The sequence below is a fragment of the Sphaeramia orbicularis genome, chromosome 20 (assembly GCF_902148855.1).
Source record: "Sphaeramia orbicularis chromosome 20, fSphaOr1.1, whole genome shotgun sequence".
NCBI lineage: Eukaryota > Metazoa > Chordata > Actinopteri > Kurtiformes > Apogonidae > Sphaeramia > Sphaeramia orbicularis.
The window spans coordinates 1,418,692-1,443,483 of NC_043976.1; the positions used below are offsets into that span (position 1 = coordinate 1,418,692).

Sequence of the window (24,792 nt, forward strand, 5' to 3'; positions counted from 1 at the left end):
CTGCTGGTTCTGCTCTTTGGTTCTGTTTATTTGTTTTATTCAAGCAAAAAATCTAAATTATTTTTAATTTGCACAACAAATTATTCACGGAAAAGCAAAAAGTATTTTTTACAATATTTCTGTTTCTTTCAGTAGAAGTTGTGACTGCACCGCTGTTATGATGGTGATGGGGTTTAAGGGGACTGGAGGTTTATGGTCCTCCAAGGGGGGCACAGAAAAAGACTGAGAACCAGTGCATTAGACCCCCAGTGTGCTGGTCCAGACCCGGGACCACATCCACATGACCCATTTGAACATCATTCTCTACATTAGTTCCATTAGAGGTGGACCTGACAGACCCTGGAGCCCACATTGGACCTCACAGACCCTGGAGACCACATTGGACCTGACAGACCCTGGAGACCACATTGGACCTGACAGACCCTGGAGACCACATTGGACCTGACAGACCCTGGAGACCACATTGGACCTCACAGACCCTGGAGACCACATTGGACCTGACAGACCCTGGAGACCACATTGGACCTGACAGACCCTGGAGACCACATTGGACCTGACAGACCCTGGAGACCACATTGGACCTGACAGACCCTGGAGACCACATTGGACCTCAGATTGTGGACTCTCTGTCCTCACTGGAACTGTTGATGTCACTGCCTTGCAATGTATGTAGAAATTACCAAAAATAGTCACTTGCCGATCAAGGGCTTAAAGGATGGACAGTGTGAGCGTGTTCGTGTGGGTTTCCTTCACCGCTGCTGCAGATGTGAGCGCAGGGCGTGTGTTGTGTTCAGGGACATTTGGACATGGGACATCTGTAGGTCAGAGGTCAGCAGCAGGAGTCCAACAGCTGTGAGATGGGAAATAAGACACACATACACACTTGTACACATGCACAAACAGTCGTCTAGAAAATGAGCAAAACCATTGGGAAATAAACAAAATACTCAGAAGACAAAAAATAAAATATTCAAGACATTGAGCAAATTAATGTAGAAAATGAGGAAAATTCAGAAAATCATCAAGAAAATGTACAACAGTTAAAACCAATCTGGTTTATACACTTTCCTGTTTTTATATTCATGTGTTCCACTACTTTTGTGAAGCTGAGACTCAAAAATGAACACATTAAAAATGAACAAAAAATGAACAATTATTATAAAAATGAACAAAAAAGGAACAAAATAATCCAGAAAACCAAACCCTTTCAGTTCAGTGTGTGCGGTTCTTTTAGGTTCAGGTTGATGACGTTCATGTGTCAGAACAGGAACAGACGTGAACCACAACAACAACCCAATATTTATTTAATATGGAGCCGAACAGAACAGACTGTCACAATGGGGGGGGGGGGACTCAAATGCTCGGTACTGAAGGGAAAAAAAAAGGTTTATTTAACAAAGTATGACAACTAGACAATGAAAAAAACCTAACACGAACTAAAGCAAAAAACAGAGTCCATAAAAAAAAATAAAAAACATACAAAACCTGAGTCAGAGTCCTTGGATAAGATGAGTGAATGTCCGGGTTATGGAATGGAAAGAGGAGAATGGACCAGCGCCGCATGGCTGCAAACCAAAGCCTTAAATAGGCTGAAGGTAATTGGCTGCAGCCATGCAGCGCCAGCAGGTGAGTCAGATGAACGTAATCAGGAGAAGGAGAAACTGAGGGTCATACAGACACAGGTCCATGACCAAAAGGGAGGAGCTGAAAATCACATAGGCACGATCCTGACAGGACCCCCCCCTCAAGGGACGGCATCCTGACGTCCCCAAAGATACGAAAAAGCCCCCATGGAGACCAGGGCATCCTGGATTGTGGAGGGGATCCTGGTGAAAGGGGCATGAAGAACCACAGGGGAGACCGGCTGAAGCACCTCCCAGTGGGACGGCGTGAAGAGCCTCCGGGCAGACTGGCTGAAGAACCTCAGGCCGAACAGGCTGACACACCCCCCGGTGAAACGGTGTGAAAAGCCTCCGGGCGAACAGGCTGAAGCGGCATGAAGAACCTCCGGAAGACGGCTGAAGCCCTCAGGACAGACCTCCGGACCAGGACGTGGAAAACCTCCAGACCAGGATGATGTAGCCCCTCCGGAACAGGACAGAAAAATCCCCTGGTTCGTGGACCTCCAGGGCTGTGGCAGACAGGACTCCAGCTGGACTTAGGACATTGACTGGAACTGAATATGGCTGGACTAGTGACTCTAACTGAGACAAGACAGACCGAACACTGACTGGACTACAGACATCGACTGGAATTGGACTATGGCTGGACCCATGACTGGCTGACTGAGACTGGACATACAGGACTACGGACTCTGAGACTGGACTGACAGGACTACGGACTCTGAGACTGGACAGACAGGGGAACGGAGAGGGAGACCGAGACGGGCAGACACAAAGAGCGAGGCCGAGACGGGAAACAGGAACGCTGCCGGATGGAACCGGACTTCAAGGAGGGGAAACTACCAGACGGTGTACTAGCCTCCAGGTAGTACTAAGGAAAGGGAACTGGGCCAAGCAGAGAGACACGGACAGACAGACACAGAGACACAGACAGGCAGAGGGACAACCTACAGAACTGAAGACAACGATAAAATGGAACTGAGAACATGAACTGCAAAGAAACAGAGCTAAAGGACAAACAGGGAAAGAACTGAACTAAGGAGAAACTGATGAAACTGCAGACAAACTGCAGACAGAATAAAGAGACTGAAGACAGACTGAAAAAAACACGGGGACCACATAACACACATGGACTGCAGTAACACACACTGACAAAAAAAAAAAAAAAAAAAAAACGCACCCACTGAGAAATACACACACAGAAACTAGGAAATTCACACATAGACTAAGAAACAGACTGAAAAATACACAGAAAGACAAATACACACAGAAATACACACAGAGAAATACACACAGAAATACACACACAGAAATACACACAGAAATACACACAGAGACAGAGAGAAACAGGGAGGAACGAATAAAACCGGCAGAACAGACAAACTAACATGATAGACAGATCAGAACTAATAAACTCACTGAAACCATTAGACACACGAAGGAAAAGACACAAGAGAAGAACCAGGTCCCCACATGGAACAGGACACCGGAAACACGAGGCAGGAAACAGAGGAGAGACAGAAACGCACCGGAAAACAACACGGGAGGAGAGCCCGGACTCAACATGGACCGGGGCCCCACATGACATGGAACGCCGGTAAAACAAGGCAGGAAACAGACAGGGGACAGATACACCGGGAGAACAAACCGGGGTGTGCACCCGACGGCTCCGGGACCTCCAGAACCAACCGGCACGGAGGAGACCGAACCGCCGGAGCTGAGGACAAGGGAAAGTGTCAGAAAAGCAGGATATGGGGCAGGGAGGCGCGGAGCGACGGGACAGAGAGAACTAAGGAAGACGAACGAAACCAGGAATGAAAACTAAAACACGGAGATACGAAAAAACGGGTCCCTTCAGTACCGGCTGAGTCAGGTGTGGCTGCTCCATTCTGTCACAACTGGGGAAAGAGAGGACTCAAATGCACGGAACTGAAGGGAAAAAAAAAAGGTTTATTTAACAAAGTATGACAACTAACAATGAAAAAAACCTAACACGAACTAAAGCAAAACAGAGTCCATAAAAAAAAAAAAAACATACAAAACCTGAGTCAGAGTCCTTGGATAAGATGAGTGAATGTCCGGGTTATGGAATGGAAGAGGAGAGTGGACCAGCGCCGCATGGCTGCAAACCAAAGCCTTAAATAGGCTGAAGGTAATTGGCTGCAGCCATGCAGCGCCAGCAGGTGAGTCATGATTTAATCAGGAGAAGGAGAAACTGAGGGTCATACAGACACAGGTCCATGACCAAAAGGGAGGAGCTGACAGTCACACAGGCACAGATCCTGACACAGACTGGAGCTCAGACACACACTGGTACAGCTGCTAACAGGAGGTCTGGTCTGAAGTTCTCCTCCACTGGACTTCTACTCTTATTTTACTGTTGGAAAATTTCATATTTTATCTTTACCTCTGCCAGGAGGTACTGGGATCAGTTTGCTTTGTGTGTTTGTTTGTGTGTTTGTTTGTGTGTTTGTTTGTTTGTGTGTTGTGTTGTTTGTGTGTGTTGTTTGTGTGTTGTGTTGTTTGTTGTGTGTTGTTTGTGTGTTGTTTGTTTGTTCTCATCTTTAGTGTAAAACTCTTCCACCCATCTTTCCCAGATCTTCCCCACAGATAGCCTAGGCCCTGGGACCAACCCAGTCCATTTTGGTCCCAGTAGGACAAAGTTCAAGGTCACAGCAAGGTCACAACACTTACAGTTTTCCATCTGTCATCATTGAAACATTTTCCAAATTCATCCAAAATTCCAAACAACTCCGATTCTCCTCCAGTTGGATCCACCTGTAGCTTAGAACAGTCCTCTTGTATGTGGAACTAAATTGTCCACATCCACTGTGGAATGATGGACTCTGTGGACATTTACACTGAACACTGAAAATCCCATTTCCCACACATTTAAAATTAGAACTCAATTAATATTGATGTGAATTGAATCTAATTGGACAGACACATGACTGGGACCAGATTTCAACTGTTTCTGCTGTATGGAACAACCTGGAAACTGTGGAATTACACAGAAACAGTGGATCCACCACATGCACAGCGTTCAGGGTGAAGGAGGAGCTGTGAGTTCTGAACACTGGTCTTCTATTTTTTTTCAGTTTTTGTAATTTTATATTTGCTTTATTCTTATTTTCTGGCGTATTGTTGCACTGAAACACACAGTGACAGAGATGATTTTATTTTATTCTAATTTGTGTGTCCTCCCTCAGTCCATTCAAGAAGTGGGCGGTTACGTCCTGATCGCCATGAATGATGCAGCGACCGTCCCATTGGTCAACCTGAGGCTGATCCGAGGCCACGCCCTCTACGAAGGCCAGTACGCTCTGCTGGTGATGTCCAACTACCACCGCAACAGCAGCTCAGCCAGCCTGGACTACAGCAGCGGACTGAGGAGCCTGCAGCTCAGCAACCTGACAGGTACACAACTACACACAAATACACAAACATACACACACACACACAAATACACCCTAACACACACACACACACACAGTGAACAGGAGTGGACTCACAGTTTTGCCGTTTTCTCAGAGTCTGTGGTTTCTCGTCTGTTTTTTAAAGTCTAAGGTTTCACGTCTTTTCCACATCCAACACCACCTCAGTGTGTTGACGTGTCACTAACGCTAACTCTGTGACCCAACACGAACACACAAAACCAGAACCAGAACCACAAACTGGACTGGTCCGACATGTGTGTGAAAATACCAGCGGTCATTTACAGCAGTTTGTGGATTCAAAGAAAATACAGTTAGCTAGTCGCATCGGTAGCATAGCATAGTTTCATAAGACTTTTGAATAAACATAGATAATACTATGTTGTAAGCTAACAGCAGATAATGTTAGTAAACTTAAAGGTACTAGCATTAACCTAGCAAGCTACCAACCACACCATATTAGCAGGCTAACAACAACTATCATTAGTGAGCTATCAACAGCTAATATTAGTCAATAACAACACATTAGTGAGCTAACAGCTAATATTAGTGAAATAACTACAACATTATCAAGCTAACAGCTGATATTAGTGAAATAACAACAACAGTGAATAACAACATTACTGAGCTAACAAGAGCTAATATTAGTGAAATAACAACAACATTATCAAGCTAACAAGAGCTAATATTAGTGAAATAACAACCATTAGTGAGCTAACAACAGCTAATATTAGGAAATAACAACAACATTATTGAGCTAACAAGAGCTAAGATTAGTGACATAACAACATTAGTGAGCTAACAAGAGCTAATATTAGTGAAATAACACAACATTACGTGAGCTAACAACAGCTAATGTAAATGAAATAACAACAACATTAGTGAGCTAACAACAGCTAAATTAAGTGAGCTAAGACAGCCAATATGAGTGAGTAAGCAGTTGCTAACATCACCCAGTATGCTAATATCACATATTGGTGAGCTAACAGCAGGTAAAAATGACTAGAAAACTAACAGTAGCTAACAGTGAGGTACAAACAGGTTACATTAGCGAATTAATAGCAGCTAACATCATGTAGTGAGGTAACAGTAGCTGTCATTTAGCAAAGCCTAGTAGCAGCTAACATCATTTAGTGAGGTAACAGTAGCTAACATTATCAAGTGGCATAACAGAAGCTAACTTTAGGTTTATCAGGTTTATGTTTAATTTCAGTCGTCATCCATAAAACTGAAAATACAAGCAATGAGGCTAATTTTTAGTCAAATGACTGTGAATCATTTTGAGACTGAATAGGTTTAGGTAGAAGCTAAAGGCTTATATATTCCTCGTCTACATTCAAATCAAAATCAGTTTTAGGCACCAGGTCAAAACAGCAAAAAGTCATCCCTGCTTGTGTCCCTCGAAAAATTTGCAAGTCAATAACAGCAGCTAACATCATGTAGCGAGCTAACAGTGGCTACCAATATCTTTGAGGTAACAGAAGCTAACATTAGCAAACGAAAACATCATCTGTCTGACTAGATATACTACAGATATACATGTAATACAGATGTAAATATAGATATGAGGTAATTATAGATATACATATAGATATAGGTGTAAATATAGATAGTGGACCACAGGTGTTTGTGTCAGACTGCAGGGGAAGCTCAGCTTCCCCTAAAATTATGAAAATTAAATGCTCAAATCTGTTCAGTTGTTTTCATTTCATTGACTCCAAATGTGTTGGAACACGTTCATCTCTCAGGCCAGTTGGTTCAGAATCAGTTTGATCCCAGATCAGTGGACTGGATGTTGTTCACTTCTCCTCCATTCCCGTGTCTGTGTTTGTTCATTCCATCTCTGCTCAGTGCATTTGTCCGTAGACAGCTCAGCGTCCATGCACTTCAATGGGACTGAGTGGAACTGGTTTAAACTGACTCTGAACTGGACGATCATTGGATAAATGACACCATGCTGTCCCGCCCCTCAGACGCTTAGTGTCTCCAGGGGCGAGCGGAGCTGTGGGCGGAGCTCGGCCAGGCTGGACGCTGAGATTCCACATTCTGATTGGAGGACGGGTCCAAAGGCTGAATCCCATTTGATTGACAGCTGTTTTCAGATCTGCTCCTTCACTGACACAGTTCAGTTAATACCGTCACACATTCTGCTGGGAAATCACAGAAACCAAATGAACTGTTCATTTACCTGACCTGAAAGAAAACACAACCACTGGACTAACTGGGTTCAATTAACAGAATTTCAATGTTTTCTTGTTTCAGTTCCATAACTGAATCAGTTCTTGTTTGAGTTGAATATCATTTTGTAGATAGTTAAATCAGTCATACCTTTGGTTAGGTCAGAGTTAAGGAGCTTCTGTAGTTTTAACGGCTCCAGTCCTACAGCCCTAAGGCCGTCTGAGCAGCCCAGCTCTGCTGGACACTCAGAGGACAACTGGTCCAGTCCTGGAAAGACGCCTACTGTGTACGATAAGGACACTGAGCATTTCTGAAAAAGGAACGGAGGGACCAATTTATGTTAAATAACTGGACAATTTTTTTGATGTTAGCGACAATGAGTGTCCCCTGTCTGAAAGACCACTGATATGGATGTAAATATAGATATAAATATAGATTATGGATGTAATTATAGATATAAGTATAGATATGGATATAAATATAATATATAGGTATATCAATCGATGAATTGACAAATGAAATGACCTGATCAGTTAAAGTCACAGTTAATTCATCAGTCCCTGTTTTTTGTGTTAGGGTTCGTTTTCCATTCCCTCCAGGTGTTCTTTACCAGGTGGATCCATGCTCTGGTTCCAGCTCATTCTGTACCAGGTGGATCCATGCTCTGTTTCCAGCTCATTCTGTACCAGGGTGGATCCATGCTCTGGTTCCAGCTCATTCTGTACCAGGTGGATCCATGCTTGTGGGTTCCAGCTCATTCTGTACCAGGTGGATCCATGCTCTGGTTCCAGCTCATTCTGTACCAGGTGGATCCATGATTGTGGTTCCAGCTCATTCTGTACCAGGTGGATCCATGCTCTGGGTTCCACCTCATTCTGTACAGGTGGATCCATGCTCTGGTTCCAGCTCATTCTGTACCAGGTGGATCCATGCTTGTGTTTCCAGCTCATTCTGTACCAGGTGGATCCATGCTCTGGTTCCACCTCATTCTGTACCAGGTGGATCCATGCTCTGGTTCCAGCTCATTCTGTACCAGGTGGATCCATGCTTGTGGTTCCAGCTCATTCTGTACCAGGTGGATCCATGCTCTGGTTCCAGCTCATTCTGTACAGGTGGATCCATGCTTGTGTTTCCAGCTCATTCTGTACCAGGTGGATCCATGCTCTGGTTCCAGCTCATTCTGTACCAGGTGGATCCATGCTTGTGGTTCCAGCTCATTCTGTACCAGGTGGATCCATGCTCTGGTTCCAGCTCATTCTGTACCAGGTGGATCCATGCTTGTGGTTCCAGCTCATTCTGTACCAGGTGGATCCATGCTCTGGTTCCAGCTCATTCTGTACCAGGTGGATCCATGCTCTGGTTCCAGCTCATTCTGTACCAGGTGGATCCATGCTCTGGTTCCAGCTCATTCTGTACCAGGTGGATCCATGCTTGTGTTTCCAGCTCATTCTGTACCAGGTGGATCCATGCTCTGGTTCCAGCTCATTCTGTACCAGGTGGATCCATGCTTGTGGTTCCAGCTCATTCTGTACCAGGTGGATCCATGCTCTGGTTCAGCTCATTCTGTACCAGGTGGATCCATGCTTGTGGTTCCAAGCTCATTCTGTACCAGGTGGATCCATGCTCTGGTTCCAGCTCATTCTGTACCAGGTGGATCCATGCTCTGGTTCCAGCTCATTCTGTACCAGGTGGATCATGCTCTGGTTCCAGCCTCATTCTGTACCAGGTGGATCCATGCTTGTGTTTCCAGCTCATTCTGTACCAGGTGGATCCATGCTCTGGTTTCCAGCTTATTCTGTACCAGGTGGATCCATGCTTTGTGTTTCCAGCTCATTCTGTACCGGGTGGATCCATGCTCTGGTTTCCAGCTCATTCTGTACCAGGTGGATCCATGCTCTGGTTCCAGCTCATTCTGTACCAGGTGGATCCATGCTTGTGTTTCCAGCTCATTCTGTACCAGGTGGATCCATGCTCTGGTTCCAGCTCATTCTGTACCAGGTGGATCCATGCTCTGGTTCCAGCTCATTCTGTACCAGGTGGATCCATGCTCTGGTTTCCAGCTCATTCTGTACCAGGTGGATCCATGCTCTGGTTCCAGCTCATTCTGTACCAGGTGGATCCATGCTTGTGGTTCCAGCTCATTCTGTACCAGGTGGATCCATGCTTGTGGTTCCAGCTCATTCTGTACCAGGTGGATCCATGCTCTGGTTCCAGCTCATTCTGTACCAGGTGGATCCATGCTCTGGTTCAGCTCATTCTGTACCAGGTGGATCCATGCTTGTGGTTCCAGCTCATTCTGTACCAGGTGGATCCATGCTCTGGTTCCAGCTCATTCTGTACCAGGTGGATCCATGCTTGTGGTTCCAGCTCATTCTGTACCAGGTGGATCCATGCTTGTGGTTCCAGCTCATTCTGTACCAGGTGGATCCATGCTTGTGGTTCCAGCTCATTCTGTACCAGGTGGATCCATGCTCTGGTCCAGATCATTCTGTACCAGGTGGATCCATGCTCTGGTTCCAGCTCATTCTGTACCAGGTGGATCCATGCTTGTGGTTCCAGCTCATTCTGTACCAGGTGGATCCATGCTTGTGGTTCCAGCTCATTCTGTACCAGTGGATCCATGCTTGTGGTTCCAGCTCATTCTGTACCAGGTGGATCCATGCTTGTGGTTCCAGCTCATTCTGTACCAGGTGGATCCATGCTTGTGGTTCCAGCTCATTCTGTACCAGGTGGATCCATGCTTGTGGTTCCAGCTCATTCTGTACCAGGTGGATCCATGCTCTGGTTCCAGCTCATTCTGTACCAGGTGGATCATGCTCTGGTTCCAGCTCATTCTGTACCAGGTGGATCCATGCTCTGGTTCCAGCTCATTCTGTACCAGGTGGATCCATGCTTGTGGTTCCAGCTCATTCTGTACCAGGTGGATCCATGCTTGTGGTTCCAGCTCATTCTGTACCAGGTGGATCCATGCTTGTGGTTCCAGCTCATTCTGTACCAGGTGGATCCATGCTCTGGTTCCAGCTCATTCTGTACCCGGTGGATCCATGCTCTGGTTCCAGCTCATTCTGTACCAGGTGGATCCATGCTTGTGGTTCCAGCTCATTCTGTACCAGGTGGATCCATGCTCTGGTTCCAGCTCATTCTGTACCAGGTGGATCCATGCTTGTGGTTCCAGCTCATTCTGTACCAGGTGGATCCATGCTCTGGTTCCAGCTCATTCTGTACCAAGGTGGATCCATGCTTGTGGTTCCAGCTCATTCTGTACCAGGTGGATCCATGCTTGTGGTTCCAGCTCATTCTGTACCAGGTGGATCCATGCTTGTGGTTCCAGCTCATTCTGTACCAGGTGATCCATGCTCTGGTTCCAGCTCATTCTGTACCAGGTGGATCCATGCTCTGGTTCCAGCTCATTCTGTACCAGGTGGATCCATGCTCTGGTTCCAGCTCATTCTGTACCAGGTGGATCCATGCTTGTGGTTCCAGCTCATTCTGTACCAGGTGGATCCATGCTTGTGGTTCCAGCTCATTCTGTACCAGGTGGATCCATGCTCTGGTTCCAGCTCATTCTGTACCAGGTGGATCCATGCTTGTGGTTCCAGCTCATTCTTTCTGCTCCACTGACTTCCCAGTCCGTCCATTAGTGCTGGGGTTTCCTCCTCCGCTGGCTGCCGTCCATCAGGGTGGAGTTGACACACTTTAACAGAACTCTGTCAACACTAGATCATCCTGGCACCAGGAAATAGACCGCACCATACGAGCCTTGGCCGCTGACGTACATGTCATTAACAGTCCACAGAACAGTTTGTGTGTCAGTTTGTGTTCCTGCTGCTATAAATGAGCCTGGAGTGGACTCTGTGCTGAAGCAGAGTCTACGTTTGGGGTTCATTCACTTCCTTTATTTTTGAGCTTTGTCTCTGGACTGTGATGAGAAACGTGTGTGTCAGATTGAGGACATGTTCACACAGGTTCATGAAATGATGACTGACATAAACAGAGATGACACAAACGTCCATTCATCATGTGTTCTGTGTTTGCAGAGATTCTGAAAGGGGGGGTAAAGGTGACCCACAATCCTTTGCTGTGCAACATCGAGACCATCCAGTGGTGGGACATCCTGGACAAAAACCACTGTTCCCAGCGTCGTCGTCAAACTGGAGAACTATCCACGCCAATGTACGAGTCAGTTCATTTACAACGCACATGTGCATTTGATTGGACTTTTATTTAGATGAAATGTGTGGTTTTATTTGGGTTTTTCTGTTAGTTTTTTCAGGCTTACTCTTGCTACTCCAGGGGTCATTATTAAGCCTCATTTATGTCACATTAGAGACATTTGGTGTGAAAATAGAATAACAGACAATATTTACCTTTTATTACCTGTTATTACTCTGAACTGTTATTATAATTCATGTGTTCCACTACTTTTGTCAAGCTGAGACTCAAAAATGAACACAATTATTGTAAAAATAACTAAAAAAATGAACAAAATAATCCAGAAAATGAACAAACGTGAACAAAATAACCAAGAAAACAATTGAAATCTTCTAGAAACTGAACCAAAAAGTTTGGGAAATAAACAATCACTGAAAAACAGAAACAAATAAAATATTCAAGACATTGAGCAAATTAATGTAGAAAATGAGGAAAAAAATAATAAATTATTAAGGAAAGTGAGCAAATATGAAGAACTCAGACATGTTTTTTACAAGTATCTATGATTATATTCATGTATTCCACTGCTTTTGTGAAACTCAGACTTTGTTAAACCTGGTTTAACCCCAAAACACTTCATCCACATGAGTGAAGTTTGTTTTCATAAAAGAGTCCAGCATTTTTACACATCTGACTCCAGACTCTCCATCATTTGGACTGAATTATCTCGTCTCTTCAGTGAACTTGGACACACATTTGAAACAGCTGAGGTTGTCCTGAATATTTGGGTTTTGTGTTATTTTCAAGTACTGTAAAAGGTGAATTTAAGAAAGTATGTATTAGTGGAAGAGAATACCCTTAGACCACTGAAGAAAAACACTCCCTCCACCGCAGGATTAAAAGTGCAGGTGATTGCGGTCCCTGCGCGGACCCTCGGAGCTCACACAGTTCATGAGGAAACGCTGGTTCAGGAACTGAAACCTGACTTTACAGAGCCACGCTTTGGTTCCAGGCTCATGTTGTGTGAATATGTTTGGTCGTGGCTGGATGGGAACCTTTACGTCGGAGTAAAGTGCATATTCTTTGTGTTTCCAGGTGAAAGCTGTGATCGTGGGTGTGTTAACGGCTCCTGTTGGGCTTCAGGACCAGATCACTGCCAAAAATGTAAGAGCTACGTACGTTAGCTTCACAGAGAACTCTGACACAATGGACAAAAGTATGTGGACACGTCAGGTCCAGGTGTTTGTGTTCTAACAGGGGTCTGGAGTACAAAAACTGTAAGGACTAATGTCAGAATAGAGTTTCTATTATGGGATAGATATCAATGCACTGATATGTATCCCATAATATAAAACTGTATTCTGGACATTAGTCCTTATAGTTTTGTTTGAACACAAACACCTGGATCTGAACGTGTCCACAGACTTTTGTCCATTTGTGGTCAGAGTTCTTCTGTGAAGACTAACGACATGTAGAAATCTATAATCAATACTTTAATGTAATCTAGTCCTGTGTAATGAGCTGCCTGAAATGGAGCTTAATGCTGTAAAACCCTGTTGTGTTGCAGTTACTAACTCCAGTGTGCAGATCAGTGCAGTCGAAGGTGTCGAGGGTCCCAAACCCATCGACTGCTGTAACGAACACTGTGCAGCCGGATGCACTGGACCAAGGCCACCGACTGCCTGGTCAGTGAACACAACATAAACTGGACAAACACCAACTGGACCAACACACACTGGACACACACACAACTGGACAAACACACACTGGACAAACACATACTGGACAAACACCAACTGGACCAACACACACTGGACAAACACACACTGGACAAACACACACTGGACACACACACACTGGACAAACACACACTGGACAAACACACACTGGACGAACACACACTGGACAAACACACACTGGACCAACACATACTAGACCAACACATACTGACCAACACACACTGGACCAACACATACTGGACCAACACAAACTGGACCAACACAAACTGGACCAACACATACTGTAGACCAACACAAACTGGACCAAACACACACTGGACCAACACAACTGGACCACACACACTGGACAACACATACTGGACAAACACACACTGGACAAACACATACTGGACACACACACACTGGACAAACACACACTGGACAAACACACACTGGAAACACACAAACTGGAAAAACACACACTGGACAAACACACACTGGACAAACACACACTGGACAAACACATACTGGACAAACACAAAACTGGACCAACACACACTGGACAAACACAAACTGGACCAACACACACTGGACGAACACCAAGTGGACAAACACACACTGGACAAACACACACTGGACACACACACACTGGACAAACACATACTGGACAAACACCAAGTGGACAAACACACACTGGACAAACACACACTGGACAAACACACACTGGACGAACACAAACTGGACAAACACAACTGGACCAACACAAACTGGACCAACACACACTGGACCAACACAAACTGGACCAACACAAACTGGACCACCACAAACTGGACCAACACAAACTGGCCAACACACACTGGACCAACACAACTGGACCAACACAAACTGGACCACCACAAACTGGACCAACACAAACTGGACCAACACACACTGGACCAACACAAACTGGACCAACACAAACTGGACCACCACAAACTGGACCAACACACACTGGACCAACACACACTGGACCAACACAAACTGGACCAACACAAACTGGACCAACACACACTGGACCAACACACACTGGACCAACACACCACTGGACCAACACAACCTGGACCAACACAAACTGGACCAACACAAACGGACCAACACAAACTGGACCAACACACAAACTGGACCAACACAAACTGGACCAACACAAACTGGAACCAACACACACTGACCAACACAAACTGGAGTTATGGGTGGATGTCATGAAACGTTCAGGATACTGGCACAAGGAAGAAATTTTAAATTTTGGTGATGATGGTGGGGGGGGGGCAGATCTGTCTTGGCAGAGATCTGCGCTCTCTGCTGTTCTTGTTCTTTTTCAGTTTATCGGCCGACAGGCCATAAGCTGTTGTCGTCATTGTGGCATCCAGGGTTACAAAAATTTCAAATCGTCTCTTTCCCAAACTACAATTCCAATTGCCTCACACTTGGTCTACAGCTGCTGTATGATGATGTCAACACAAGTAGTGAAATTATTTGGATCTGGATCTGATTTTGGATTTGGTGCCACTTGACAAATGTTCCCATTCTAACAGATAGGAAAGTGGATTGATCCAATAAATCAGTATCAATGATATCAAGTGTGAATTTGAATTTTTTACAGATCTGATTGAATATGACCAAAACAGGGGACTATTTCTGTAATAGAATAAATACACAGAACTGGGGGAGAAGAAATGGATCTGGATACATTTACCCAAAGCTTGAATTTGGACGCTAAGATACAGGACCATTAGTCCGATTTTTAAAATTCATTACGTTTTTTTTTGCTTATTTTTTATGGAATTACTGATTATTTTATACATTTTTTGTTAATTTTATTGTCTATTTAATATATATAATCATAAACCCAGTGTATCTGTCCACTGTCATTAATCCAACTCTATGGGTTTGTTATTTTTTTCTTCAATTTTCTTCAGTTTGTAGCTTATTTTGTTCTTGTTTCTCATTCTGTCAATTTTTTATTCATTTAGCTGTTTTTATTGATTACTTTGGCTGTTTATGCTCATTTTCTTTTTCATTTTATCTTTTTCATTTTATCTTTTTTCTTCATTTCAGTATTTTTTTTGCTTATTTCTTATGTTATTATTTATACATTTTAAAAAATTATTTACTATTTAATAACCAAGTGTATCCATCCACTGTCATTGATCCAACTCCATTGGTCTGTTATTTTTTCTTCAATTTTTTTCAGCTTGTGGCTGACTTTGTTCTTGTTGCTTATTATTTTTGTACATTTTTTTATTCATTTTGCTGTATATAATCATAACCCAGTGTGTCCATCCACTGTTATTGATCCAACTCCATGGGTTTTACAGGGGAATCAATGTTGTAGAAGATGACGGTGTTTCCATGGTAACTACGGAGCCTCTGAATGTCCAAATATGGTCATATCTGATAACCATGAAAAGATGAAGAACTGTATTTTACACCAACTATTGACATGGATTGATAGGATTAGTGGATCAGCAGGTCTTAGACAGTTCAGATCAGTAGATGGTTGTGGTGGGTCCCAGTTCAGATCAGTAGATGGCTGTGGTGGTCCCAGTTCAGATCAGTAGATGGTTGTGGTGGTCCCAGTTCAGATCATAGATGGCTGTGTTGGTCCCAGTTCAGAGTCAGTAGATGGCTGTGGTGGTCCCAGTTCAGATCAGTAGATGGTAGTGGTGGTCCCAGTTCAGATCAGTAGATGGCTGTGGTGGTCCCAGTTCAGATCAGTAGAAGGTTGTGGTGGTCCCAGTTCAGATCAGTAGATGGCTGTGTTGGTCCCAGTTCAGATCAGTAGATGGCTGTGGTGGTCCCAGTTCAGATCAGTAGAAGGTTGTGGTGGTCCCAGTTCAGATCAGTAGATGGCTGTGTTGGTCCCAAGTTCAGATCAGTAGATGGCTGTGGTGGTCCCAGTTCAGATTAGTAGATGGCTGTGGTGGTCCCAGTTCAGATCAGTAGATGGCTGTGGTGGTCCCAGTTCAGATCAGTAGATGGCTGTGGTGGTCCCAGTTCAGATCAGTAGAAGGTGTGGTGGTCCCGTTCAGATCAGTAGATGGCTGTGTTGGTCCCAGTTCAGATCAGTAGATGGCTGTGGTGGTCCCAGTTCAGATCAGTAGATGGCTGTGGTGGTCCCAGTTCAGATCAGTAGATGGCTGTGGTGGTCCCAGTTCAGATCAGTAGATGGCTGTGGTGGTCCCAGTTCAGATCAGTAGATGGCTGTGTTGGTCCCAGTTCAGATCAGTAGATGGCTGTGTTGGTCCCAGTTCAGATCAGTAGAAGGTTGTGGTGGTCCCAGTTCAGATCAGTAGATGGCTGTGTTGGTCCCAGTTCAGATCAGTAGATGGCTGTGGTGGTCCCAGTTCAGATCAGTAGATGGCTGTGGTGGTCCCAGTTCAGATCAGTAGATGGCTGTGGTGGTCCCAGTTCAGATCAGTAGAAGGTTGTGGTGGTCCCAGTTCAGATCAGTAGAAGGTTGTGGTGGTCCCAGTTCAGATCAGTAGATGGCTGTGGTGGTCCCAGTTCAGATCAGTAGATGGCTGTGGTGGTCCCAGTTCAGATCAGTAGATGGCTGTGGTGGTCCCAGTTCAGATCAGTAGATGGCTGTGGTGGTCCCAGTTCAGATCAGTAGAAGGTTGTGGTGGTCCCAGTTCAGATCAGTAGAAGGTTGTGGTGGTCCCAGTTCAGATCAGTAGATGGCTGTGGTGGTCCCAGTTCAGATCAGTAGAAGGTTGTGGTGGTCCCAGTTCAGATCAGTAGAAGGTTGTGGTGGTCCCAGTTCAGATCAGTAGATGGCTGTGTTGGTCCCAGTTCAGATCAGTAGATGGCTGTGGTGGTCCCCAGTTCAGATCAGTAGATGGCTGTGGTGGTCCCAGTTCAGATCAGTAGATGGCTGTGGTGGTCCCAGTTCAGATCAGTAGATGGCTGTGGTGGTCCCAGTTCAGATCAGTAGATGGCTGTGGTGGTCCCAGCCTGTTTGGGTCTTTAAGGGTTAAGTCCAGGCTCCGTTAACCTCCTGCCTCCATCTCCAGGCCTGCAGACTCTTTAACGATGATGGAACCTGTAAAGACGCTTGTCCTCCTCCGTTCCACTACGACGTCAACACCCACCAGGTCGTCTCCAACCCCAACGCCAAGTTCACCTTCGGGGCGACCTGCGTCAAAGCCTGCCCACGTACGTACTGAGGCCAACCGCCACGACCAGTGACCACACATGAACCCTTTACTGGAAACTCCACTGAAATACACTGTAAAAAAATCTGTAATTGAACTGAATTTTCACTGTTTATTTGACAGATTTTTCCTGTATTTTTCAGATACAGGAAAATATCAATGAAATGACAAAAACAGACTGTGAGTTTACATGTCAGATAGAAAAGAAACAGGAAAAAAACTGGAACTGAAAGAAACATAAAATTTCTATTTTTTAAAAGAATTTTTTTGTTTTTTCACAGAAAAATGCAGTTCAAATACATTGCAAATGTATTATAATTTCACAAATATTTCTTTTCTATTTATGAGATTAAACTGTTAATTTAAAGTTTAATACTCTAAAAAAAAAAAAAACAATAATAAAACCAGATAAAATCACTGACAGTTAACGGTAACAGAAGTATTAGTTCTGTCAGTTGAAACAGACTTGTTTGTTCATTGACAAATATCTTGTGTAATTACAGGAGGTTTTCCACAACAAAAATGTTGAATAAATGTATTTTTGTGAATGTATAACATGTATAAGCACTGATAAACTGTCCAAATACAGTTTTTTATCAGTGGATTGGACAACTGAGTCTCACTGAAAATTATTTCTGTGTATACATATATGGAACTGGATTGTTTTAATACATGTAAATATTTCTTTATTAAACATAAAAAAAGTAAAAAAAGAAAAAAAAAAAAAAAAAAAAAAAATATATATATATTATATATGCAAAATCTCGTGTAAAGTTAGGGCAAAAAACTGTATTTTAATTATGGAAAATTACCGTATTTTATGAGATGGTTATTTTCCGTTATTTAACTGTATTATTTTTGGCACGCCAGTTGCCAGAATAATACCATTTTTTTATGTTTTTTTTTTTTTTTTTTTTACGGTGTAAACTAAAACTAAGCATTTAGAAAAAATGAAAACTAAAAAAAACTATCAAACCTGCTCTAAAAACAAATTAAAACGAACTGAATTAGAGAAAAAAAGTCCAAACTAAATAAAACTAAACTAGAATGAAAAATCCTAAACTATTCGACCTTGCCTGTCGACCTGCTCAGATCAAAACTCCGACAAACCATGAGTTCATGGTGAAACTTCTTGTGTTGCGTTGGTTTTTCGTAGACAACCTACGTGGTGACTGACGCTCGTGTGCCGGACCTGCAGCATCGGGAAGTATGAGGTGATGGAAAACGGCGTCCAACGCTGCAAAGACTGTGACGGACCGTGTCCTAAAGGTAAAGGCCTGCAGATTCAGACCTGGACCTGGACCTGGACCAGACCTGGACCGTGCAGACCTTCAGGACCTAACCACTGTGTTTGTTCCTTCAGCCTGCGACGGCGTCGGCGTCGGCGCTCTGGTCAAAACCATCGCTGTCAACGCCTCCAACATCGAATCCTTCAGGAACTGCACCAAGATCAACGGGGACGTGTCCCTCATAGAGACCTCCTTCACAGGGTGAGGACCTGGACAAACCCATCTGGAGGCGGGTTTGGAGAACCAGCTCCAGACTCTGAGTTTATGGAAGTAAATCTGTGTCATCAGATTTTGAACTATAAAAGCCACGGAATTACTGGCACTGAATTTTTTTGCACTGAAATCAAGTGTCTGAATTTTTGCATCTGAATTTTTTTTAATTGTAAATTTATGAACAAAGTTGAATTCAGAGACAAATAATTCAGATACTTAATATCAGTGCAAAAAAAAAAATCAGTTACTTTAATTTAGTGCAAAAAAAATTCAGATACTTAATTTCAGTGGAAAAAAAAATCAGCGCTAGAAATTCAATGGCTTTTATAAGTAAAAATCTAATGACACAGATTTCCTTCCGTAAATCCTCATCAGGGATCTGGACTCGATCATTAAAGTCCAGAAAAAAAAACTCCGTAAATCTGTGGTTTATGTTTCAGAGACCGACACTACGGCATCCCGGCCATGGATCCGTCCAAGCTGGAGTACTTCAGGACCCTGAAGGAGATCACCGGTAGGTCTGATCCGGTTTGGGTTGAACCTTAACGGTCCATGGACACGCCCACAGGTCCAGCCCCTTTCACAGTCACTGTCTGGAACAGAGGTGGTTTTTCCTCAAACACACCGGAGGCCTTGACCACATGTTCATGGAAATACTTGTATAGAACTTCACTGACTCAGTTTGTAAAAATAAATAAATAAATAAAATTAAAGTTAGCGAATCATATGCTCATGCTAAGTTATAACATGGTTCAGTCAAGATGTTTTAGGTGAAAGTCAGTAAAGAATGGAAGTTTGTCCTCCTTGGATTTCATGTTTTTAGTGGGAATGTAGCTTCAGTGAAGTTAATCCAACATGTCGAATGAACAAAGTATCTGTGAAGTCCACAGATGAAGATGGGCCCACAACAAACAAACCAACAAACCAAACAAACAAACAAACAACACAAACAAACAAACAAACATGAAGTCAATGAGAAATATGAAGACAAAACCAAAAGGATTCAAACCACACTCCTGAGGACGGAAAAGGGTTTAGAGCAGGTTCTCCGCAGTTCTCTGTGGTTATCTGTGTTTCTCTGTGATTCTCTGAGGTTCTCTGCAGTTCTCTGCGGTTCTCTGTGGTTATCTGCGGTTCTCTGCGGTTCTCTGCAGTTCTCTGTGGTTCTCTGAGGTTCTCTGCAGTTCACTGAGGTTCTCTGTGGTTTCTCTATGGTTCTCTGAGGTTCTCTGTGGTTCTCTGTGGTTCACTGCGGTTCTCTGTGGTTCTCTGCAGTTCTTCTGCGGTTCTCTGTAGTTCACTGAGGTTCTCTGTGGTTCTCTATGGTTCTCTGTGGTTCTCTGCAGTTCTCTGTGGTTCTCTGCGGTTCTCCTGTGGTTCTTTGCGGTTCTCTGAGGTTCTCTGCAGTTCTCTGTGTTCTCTGAGGTTCTCTGAGGTTCTCTGTGTTTCTCTCCGGTTCTCTGTGGTTCTCTGAGGTCCTCTGCAGTTCTCTGCGGTTCTCTGCAGTTCTCTGAGGTTCTCTGCAGTTCTCTGTGGTTCTCTGCGGTTCTCTGCAGTTCTCTGCGGTTCTCTGCAGTTCACTGAGGTTCTCTGTGGTTCTCTGAGGTTCTCTGCAGTTCACTGAGGTTCTCTGTGGTTCTCTATGGTTCTCCTGAGGTTCTCTGTGGTTCTCTGTGGTTCACTGCGGTTCTCTGTGGTTCTCTGCAGTTCTCTGCGGTTCTCTGTAGTTCACTGAGGTTCTCTGTGGTTCTCTATGGTTCTCTGTGGTTCTCTGCAGTTCTCTGTGGTTCTCTGCGGTTCTCTGTGGTTCTTTGCGGTTCTCTGAGGTTCTCTGCAGTTCTCTGTGGTTCTCTGAGGTTCTCTGAGGTTCTCTGTGTTTCTCTCCGGTTCTCTGTGGTTCTCTGAGGTCTCTGCAGTTCTCTGCGGTTCTCTGCAGTTCTCTGAGGTTCTCTGCAGTTCTCTGTGGTTCTCTGCGGTTCTCTGCAGTTCTCTGCGGTTCTCTGCAGTTCACTGAGGTTCTCTGTGGTTCTCTGAGGTTCTCTGCAGTTCACTGAGGTTCTCTGTGGTTCTCTATGGTTCTCTGAGGTTCTCTGTGGTTCTCTGTGGTTCACTGCGGTTCTCTGTGGTTCTCTGCAGTTCTCTGCGGTTCTCTGTAGTTCACTGAGGTTCTCTGTGGTTCTCTATGGTTCTCTGTGGTTCTCTGCAGTTCTCTGTGGTTCTCTGCGGTTCTCTGTGGTTCTTTGCGGTTCTCTGAGGTTCTCTGCAGTTCTCTGTGGTTCTCTGAGGTTCTCTGAGGTTCTCTGTGTTTCTCTCCGGTTCTCTGTGTTCTCTGAGGTCCTCTGCAGTTTCCCTCTGCGTTCTCTGCAGTTCTCTGAGGTTCTCTGCAGTTCTCTTGGTTCTCTGCGGTTCTCTGCAGTTCTCTGCGGTTTCTCTGCAGTTCACTGAGGTTCTCTGTGGTTCTCTGAGGTCCTGTGCAGTTCTCTGCGGTTCTCTGAGGTTCTCTGCAGTTCACTGAGGTTCTCTGTGGTTCTCTGTGGTTCTCTGTTGTTCTCGAGGTTCTCTGAGGTTTTCTGGAGGTTCTCTGTTGTTCTCTGTGTTTCCTCTGAGGTTCTCTGAGGTTCTCTGTTGTTTTCTGAGGTTCTCTGAGATTCTCTGTTGTTCTCTGAGGTTCTCTGTGGTTCTCTGAGGTTCCTCTGTGGTTCTCTTGTTCTCTGAGGTTCTCTGTTGTTCGCTGAGGTTCTCCGTGGTTCTCTGAGGTTCTCTGTGGTTCTATGTTGTTCTCTGTGGTTCTCTGAAGTTCTCTGTTGTTCTCTGAGGTTCTCTGTGGTTCTCTGTGGTTCTCTGAGGTTCTCTGTGGTTCTCTGTTGTTCTCTGAGGTTCTCTGTGGTTCTCTGTTGTTCTCTGTTGTTCTCTGAGGTTCTCTGTGGTTCTATGTTGTTCTCTGAGGTTCTCTGAGGTTCTCTTGGTTTTATGTCCTCAGGTTTTCTGCTGATCCAGTATTGGCCGGAGAACATGACGTCGCTGTCGGTGTTCGAGAACCTGGAGATCATCAGAGGAAGAACAACTCGCAGGTCAGACTCAGTTTGGTTCAAACTCCACAAGATGTGAACAGGTTCATTATTGAACTGACCAGTGAAAACTGACCACCATGTTCAGAAGAAAAGGCCATTAAACGTCCAGATGTGTGTGTGTGTGTGTGTGTGTGTGTGTGTATGTGTGTGTCCAGGTGTGTATGACGTTGTATCCTGTTGTTCCAGTGGTCACAGTGTGTTGTTGTGTGTTGTTGTTCCAGCGGTCACAGTGTGTTGTTGTGTGTTGTTGTTCCAGCGGTCACCGTGTGTTGTTGTGTGTTGTTGTTCAGCGGTCACAGTGTGTTGTTGTGTGTTGTTGTTCCAGCGGTCACAGTGTGTTGTTGTGTGTTGTTGTTCCAGCGGTCACAGTGTGTTGTTGTGTGTGTTTTTGTGTTCCAGCGGTCACAGTGTGTTGTTTGTGTGTTTGTTGGTTCCAGCGGTCACAGTGTGTTGTTGTGTGTTTTTGTGTTCCAGCGGTCACAGTGTGTTGTTGTGTGTTTTTGTGTTCCAGCGGTCACAGTGTGTTGTTGTGTGTTTTTGTGTTCCAGTGGTCACAGTGTGTTGTTGTGTGTTTTTGTGTTCCAGTGGTCACAGTGTGTTGTTGTGTGTTGTTGTTCCAGCGGTCACAGTGTGTTGTTGTGTGTTGTGTGTTGTTTCCAGCGGTCACAGTGTGTGTTGTGTGTTGTGTGTTGTTGTGTGTTTTTGTGTTCCAGCGGTCACAGTGTGTTATGTGTTGTGTGTGTTGTTCCAGCGGTCACAGTGTGTTGTTGTGTGTTTTGTGTTCCAGCGGTCACAGTGTGTGTTTGTGTGTTGTTGTTCCAGCGGTCACAGTGTGTTGTTGTGTGTTGTCTGTGTTGTTCCAGCGGTCACAGTGTGTTGTTGTGTGTTTTTGTGTTCCAGCGGTCACAGTGTGTTGTTGTGTGTTTTTGTGTTCCAGCGGTCACAGTGTGTTGTTGTGTGTTGTTGTTCCAGCGGTCACAGTGTGTTGTTGTGTGTTGTTGTTCCAGCGGTCACAGTGTGTTGTTGTGTGTTGTTTGTTCCAGCGGTCACTGTGTGTTGTTGTGTTGTTGTTCCAGCGGTCACAGTGTGTTGTTGTGTGTTGTTTTTCCAGCGGTCACAGTGTGTTGTGTGTTGTTTGTTCCAGCGGTCACAGTGTGTTGTTGTGTGTTGTTGTTCCAGCGGTCACAGTGTGTTGTTGTGTGTTGTTGTTCCAGCGGTCACAGTGTGTTGTGTGTGTTGTTGTTCCAGCGGTCACAGTGTGTTGTTGTGTGTTTTTGTGTTCCAGCGGTCACAGTGTGTTGTTGTGTGTTGTTGTTCCAGCGGTCACAGTGTGTTGTTGTGTGTTTTTGTGTTCCAGCGGTCACAGTGTGTTGTTGTGTGTTGTTGTTCCAGCGGTCACAGTGTGTTGTTGTGTGTTGTTGTTCCAGCGGTCACAGTGTGTTGTTGTGTGTTGTTGTTCCAGCGGTCACAGTGTGTTGTTGTGTGTTGTTGTTCCAGCGGTCACAGTGTGTTTGTTGTGTGTTGTGTTCCAGCGGTCACAGTGTGTTGTTGTGTGTTGTTGTTCCAGCGGTCACAGTGTGTTGTTGTGTGTTGTTTGTTCCAGCGGTCACAGTGTGTTGTTGTGTGTTGTTGTTCCAGCGCACAGTGTGTTGTTGTGTGTTGTTGTTCCAGCGGTCACAGTGTGTTGTTGTGTGTTGTTGTTCCAGCGGTCACAGTGTGTTGTTGTGTGTTGTTGTTCCAGCGGTCACAGTGTTGTTGTGTGTTTTTGTGTTCCAGCGGTCACAGTGTGTTGTTGTGTGTTGTTGTTCCAGCGGTCACAGTGTGTTGTTGTGTGTTGTTGTTCCAGCGGTCACAGTGTGTTGTTGTGTGTTGTTGTTCCAGCGGTCACAGTGTGTTGTTGTGTGTTGTTGTTCCAGCGGTCACAGTGTGTTGTTGTGTGTTGTTGTTCCAGCGGTCACAGTGTGTTGTTGTGTGTTGTTGTTCCAGCGGTCACAGTGTGTTGTTGTGTGTTTTGTGTCCAGCGGTCACAGTGTGTTGTGTGTTGTGTGTTTTCCAGCGGTCACAGTGTGTTGTTGTGTGTTGTTGTTCCAGCGGTCACAGTGTGTTGTTGTGTGTTGTTGTTCCAGCGGTCACAGTGTGTTGTTGTGTGTTGTTGTTCCAGCGGTCACAGTGTGTTGTGTGTGTTGTTGTTCCAGCGGTCACAGTGTGTTTGTGTGTGTTGTTGTTCCAGCGGTCACAGTGTGTTGTTGTGTGTTGTTGTTCCAGCGGTCACAGTGTGTTGTTGTGTGTTTTTGTGTTCCAGCGGTCACAGTGTGTTGTTGTTTGTTTTGTTCCAGCGGTCACAGTGTGTTGTTGTGTGTTGTTGTTCCAGCGGTCACAGTGTGTTGTTGTGTGTTGTTTGTTCCAGCGGTCACAGTGTGTTTGTTGTGTGTTTTGTGTTCCAGCGGTCACAGTGTGTTGTGTGTGTTGTTTGTTCCAGCGGTCACAGTGTGTTGTTGTGTGTTTTGTGTTCCAGCGGTCACAGTGTGTTGTTGTGTGTTGTTGTTCCAGCGGTCACAGTGTGTTGTTGTGTGTTGTTGTTCCAGCGGTCACAGTGTGTTGTTGTGTGTTGTTGTTCCAGCGGTCACAGTGTGTTGTTGTGTGTGTTGTTGTTCCAGCGGTCACAGTGTGTTGTTGTGTGTTGTTGTTCCAGCGGTCACAGTGTGTTGTTGTGTGTTGTTGTTCCAGCGGTCACAGTGTGTTGTTGTGTGTTGTTGTTCCAGCGGTCACAGTGTGTTGTTGTGTGTTGTTTTGTGTCCAGCGGTCACAGTGTGTTGTTGTGTGTTGTTGTTCCAGCGGTCACAGTGTGTTGTTGTGTGTTGTTGTTCCAGCGGTCACAGTGTGTTGTTGTGTGTTTTTGTTTCCAGCGGTCACAGTGTGTTG

At 44.8% G+C, this 24,792-nt stretch overlaps 1 protein-coding gene across 1 annotated transcript in view; it reads left to right on the plus strand.

Annotated features, from left to right (window-relative positions):
- LOC115411679 (melanoma receptor tyrosine-protein kinase-like) overlaps positions 1-24,792 on the plus strand; it is a 52,858-nt gene that overhangs the window by 3,421 nt on the left and 24,645 nt on the right. Inside the window, 12 exon segments of the mRNA XM_030123890.1 lie at positions 4,832-5,039; positions 11,272-11,354; positions 11,356-11,407; positions 12,482-12,561; positions 12,967-12,996; positions 12,998-13,055; positions 13,058-13,071; positions 17,157-17,298; positions 18,471-18,566; positions 18,661-18,787; positions 19,240-19,313; positions 21,780-21,870. Of these exon segments, the coding sequence (XP_029979750.1) occupies positions 4,832-5,039; positions 11,272-11,354; positions 11,356-11,407; positions 12,482-12,561; positions 12,967-12,996; positions 12,998-13,055; positions 13,058-13,071; positions 17,157-17,298; positions 18,471-18,566; positions 18,661-18,787; positions 19,240-19,313; positions 21,780-21,870 (1,055 nt within the window).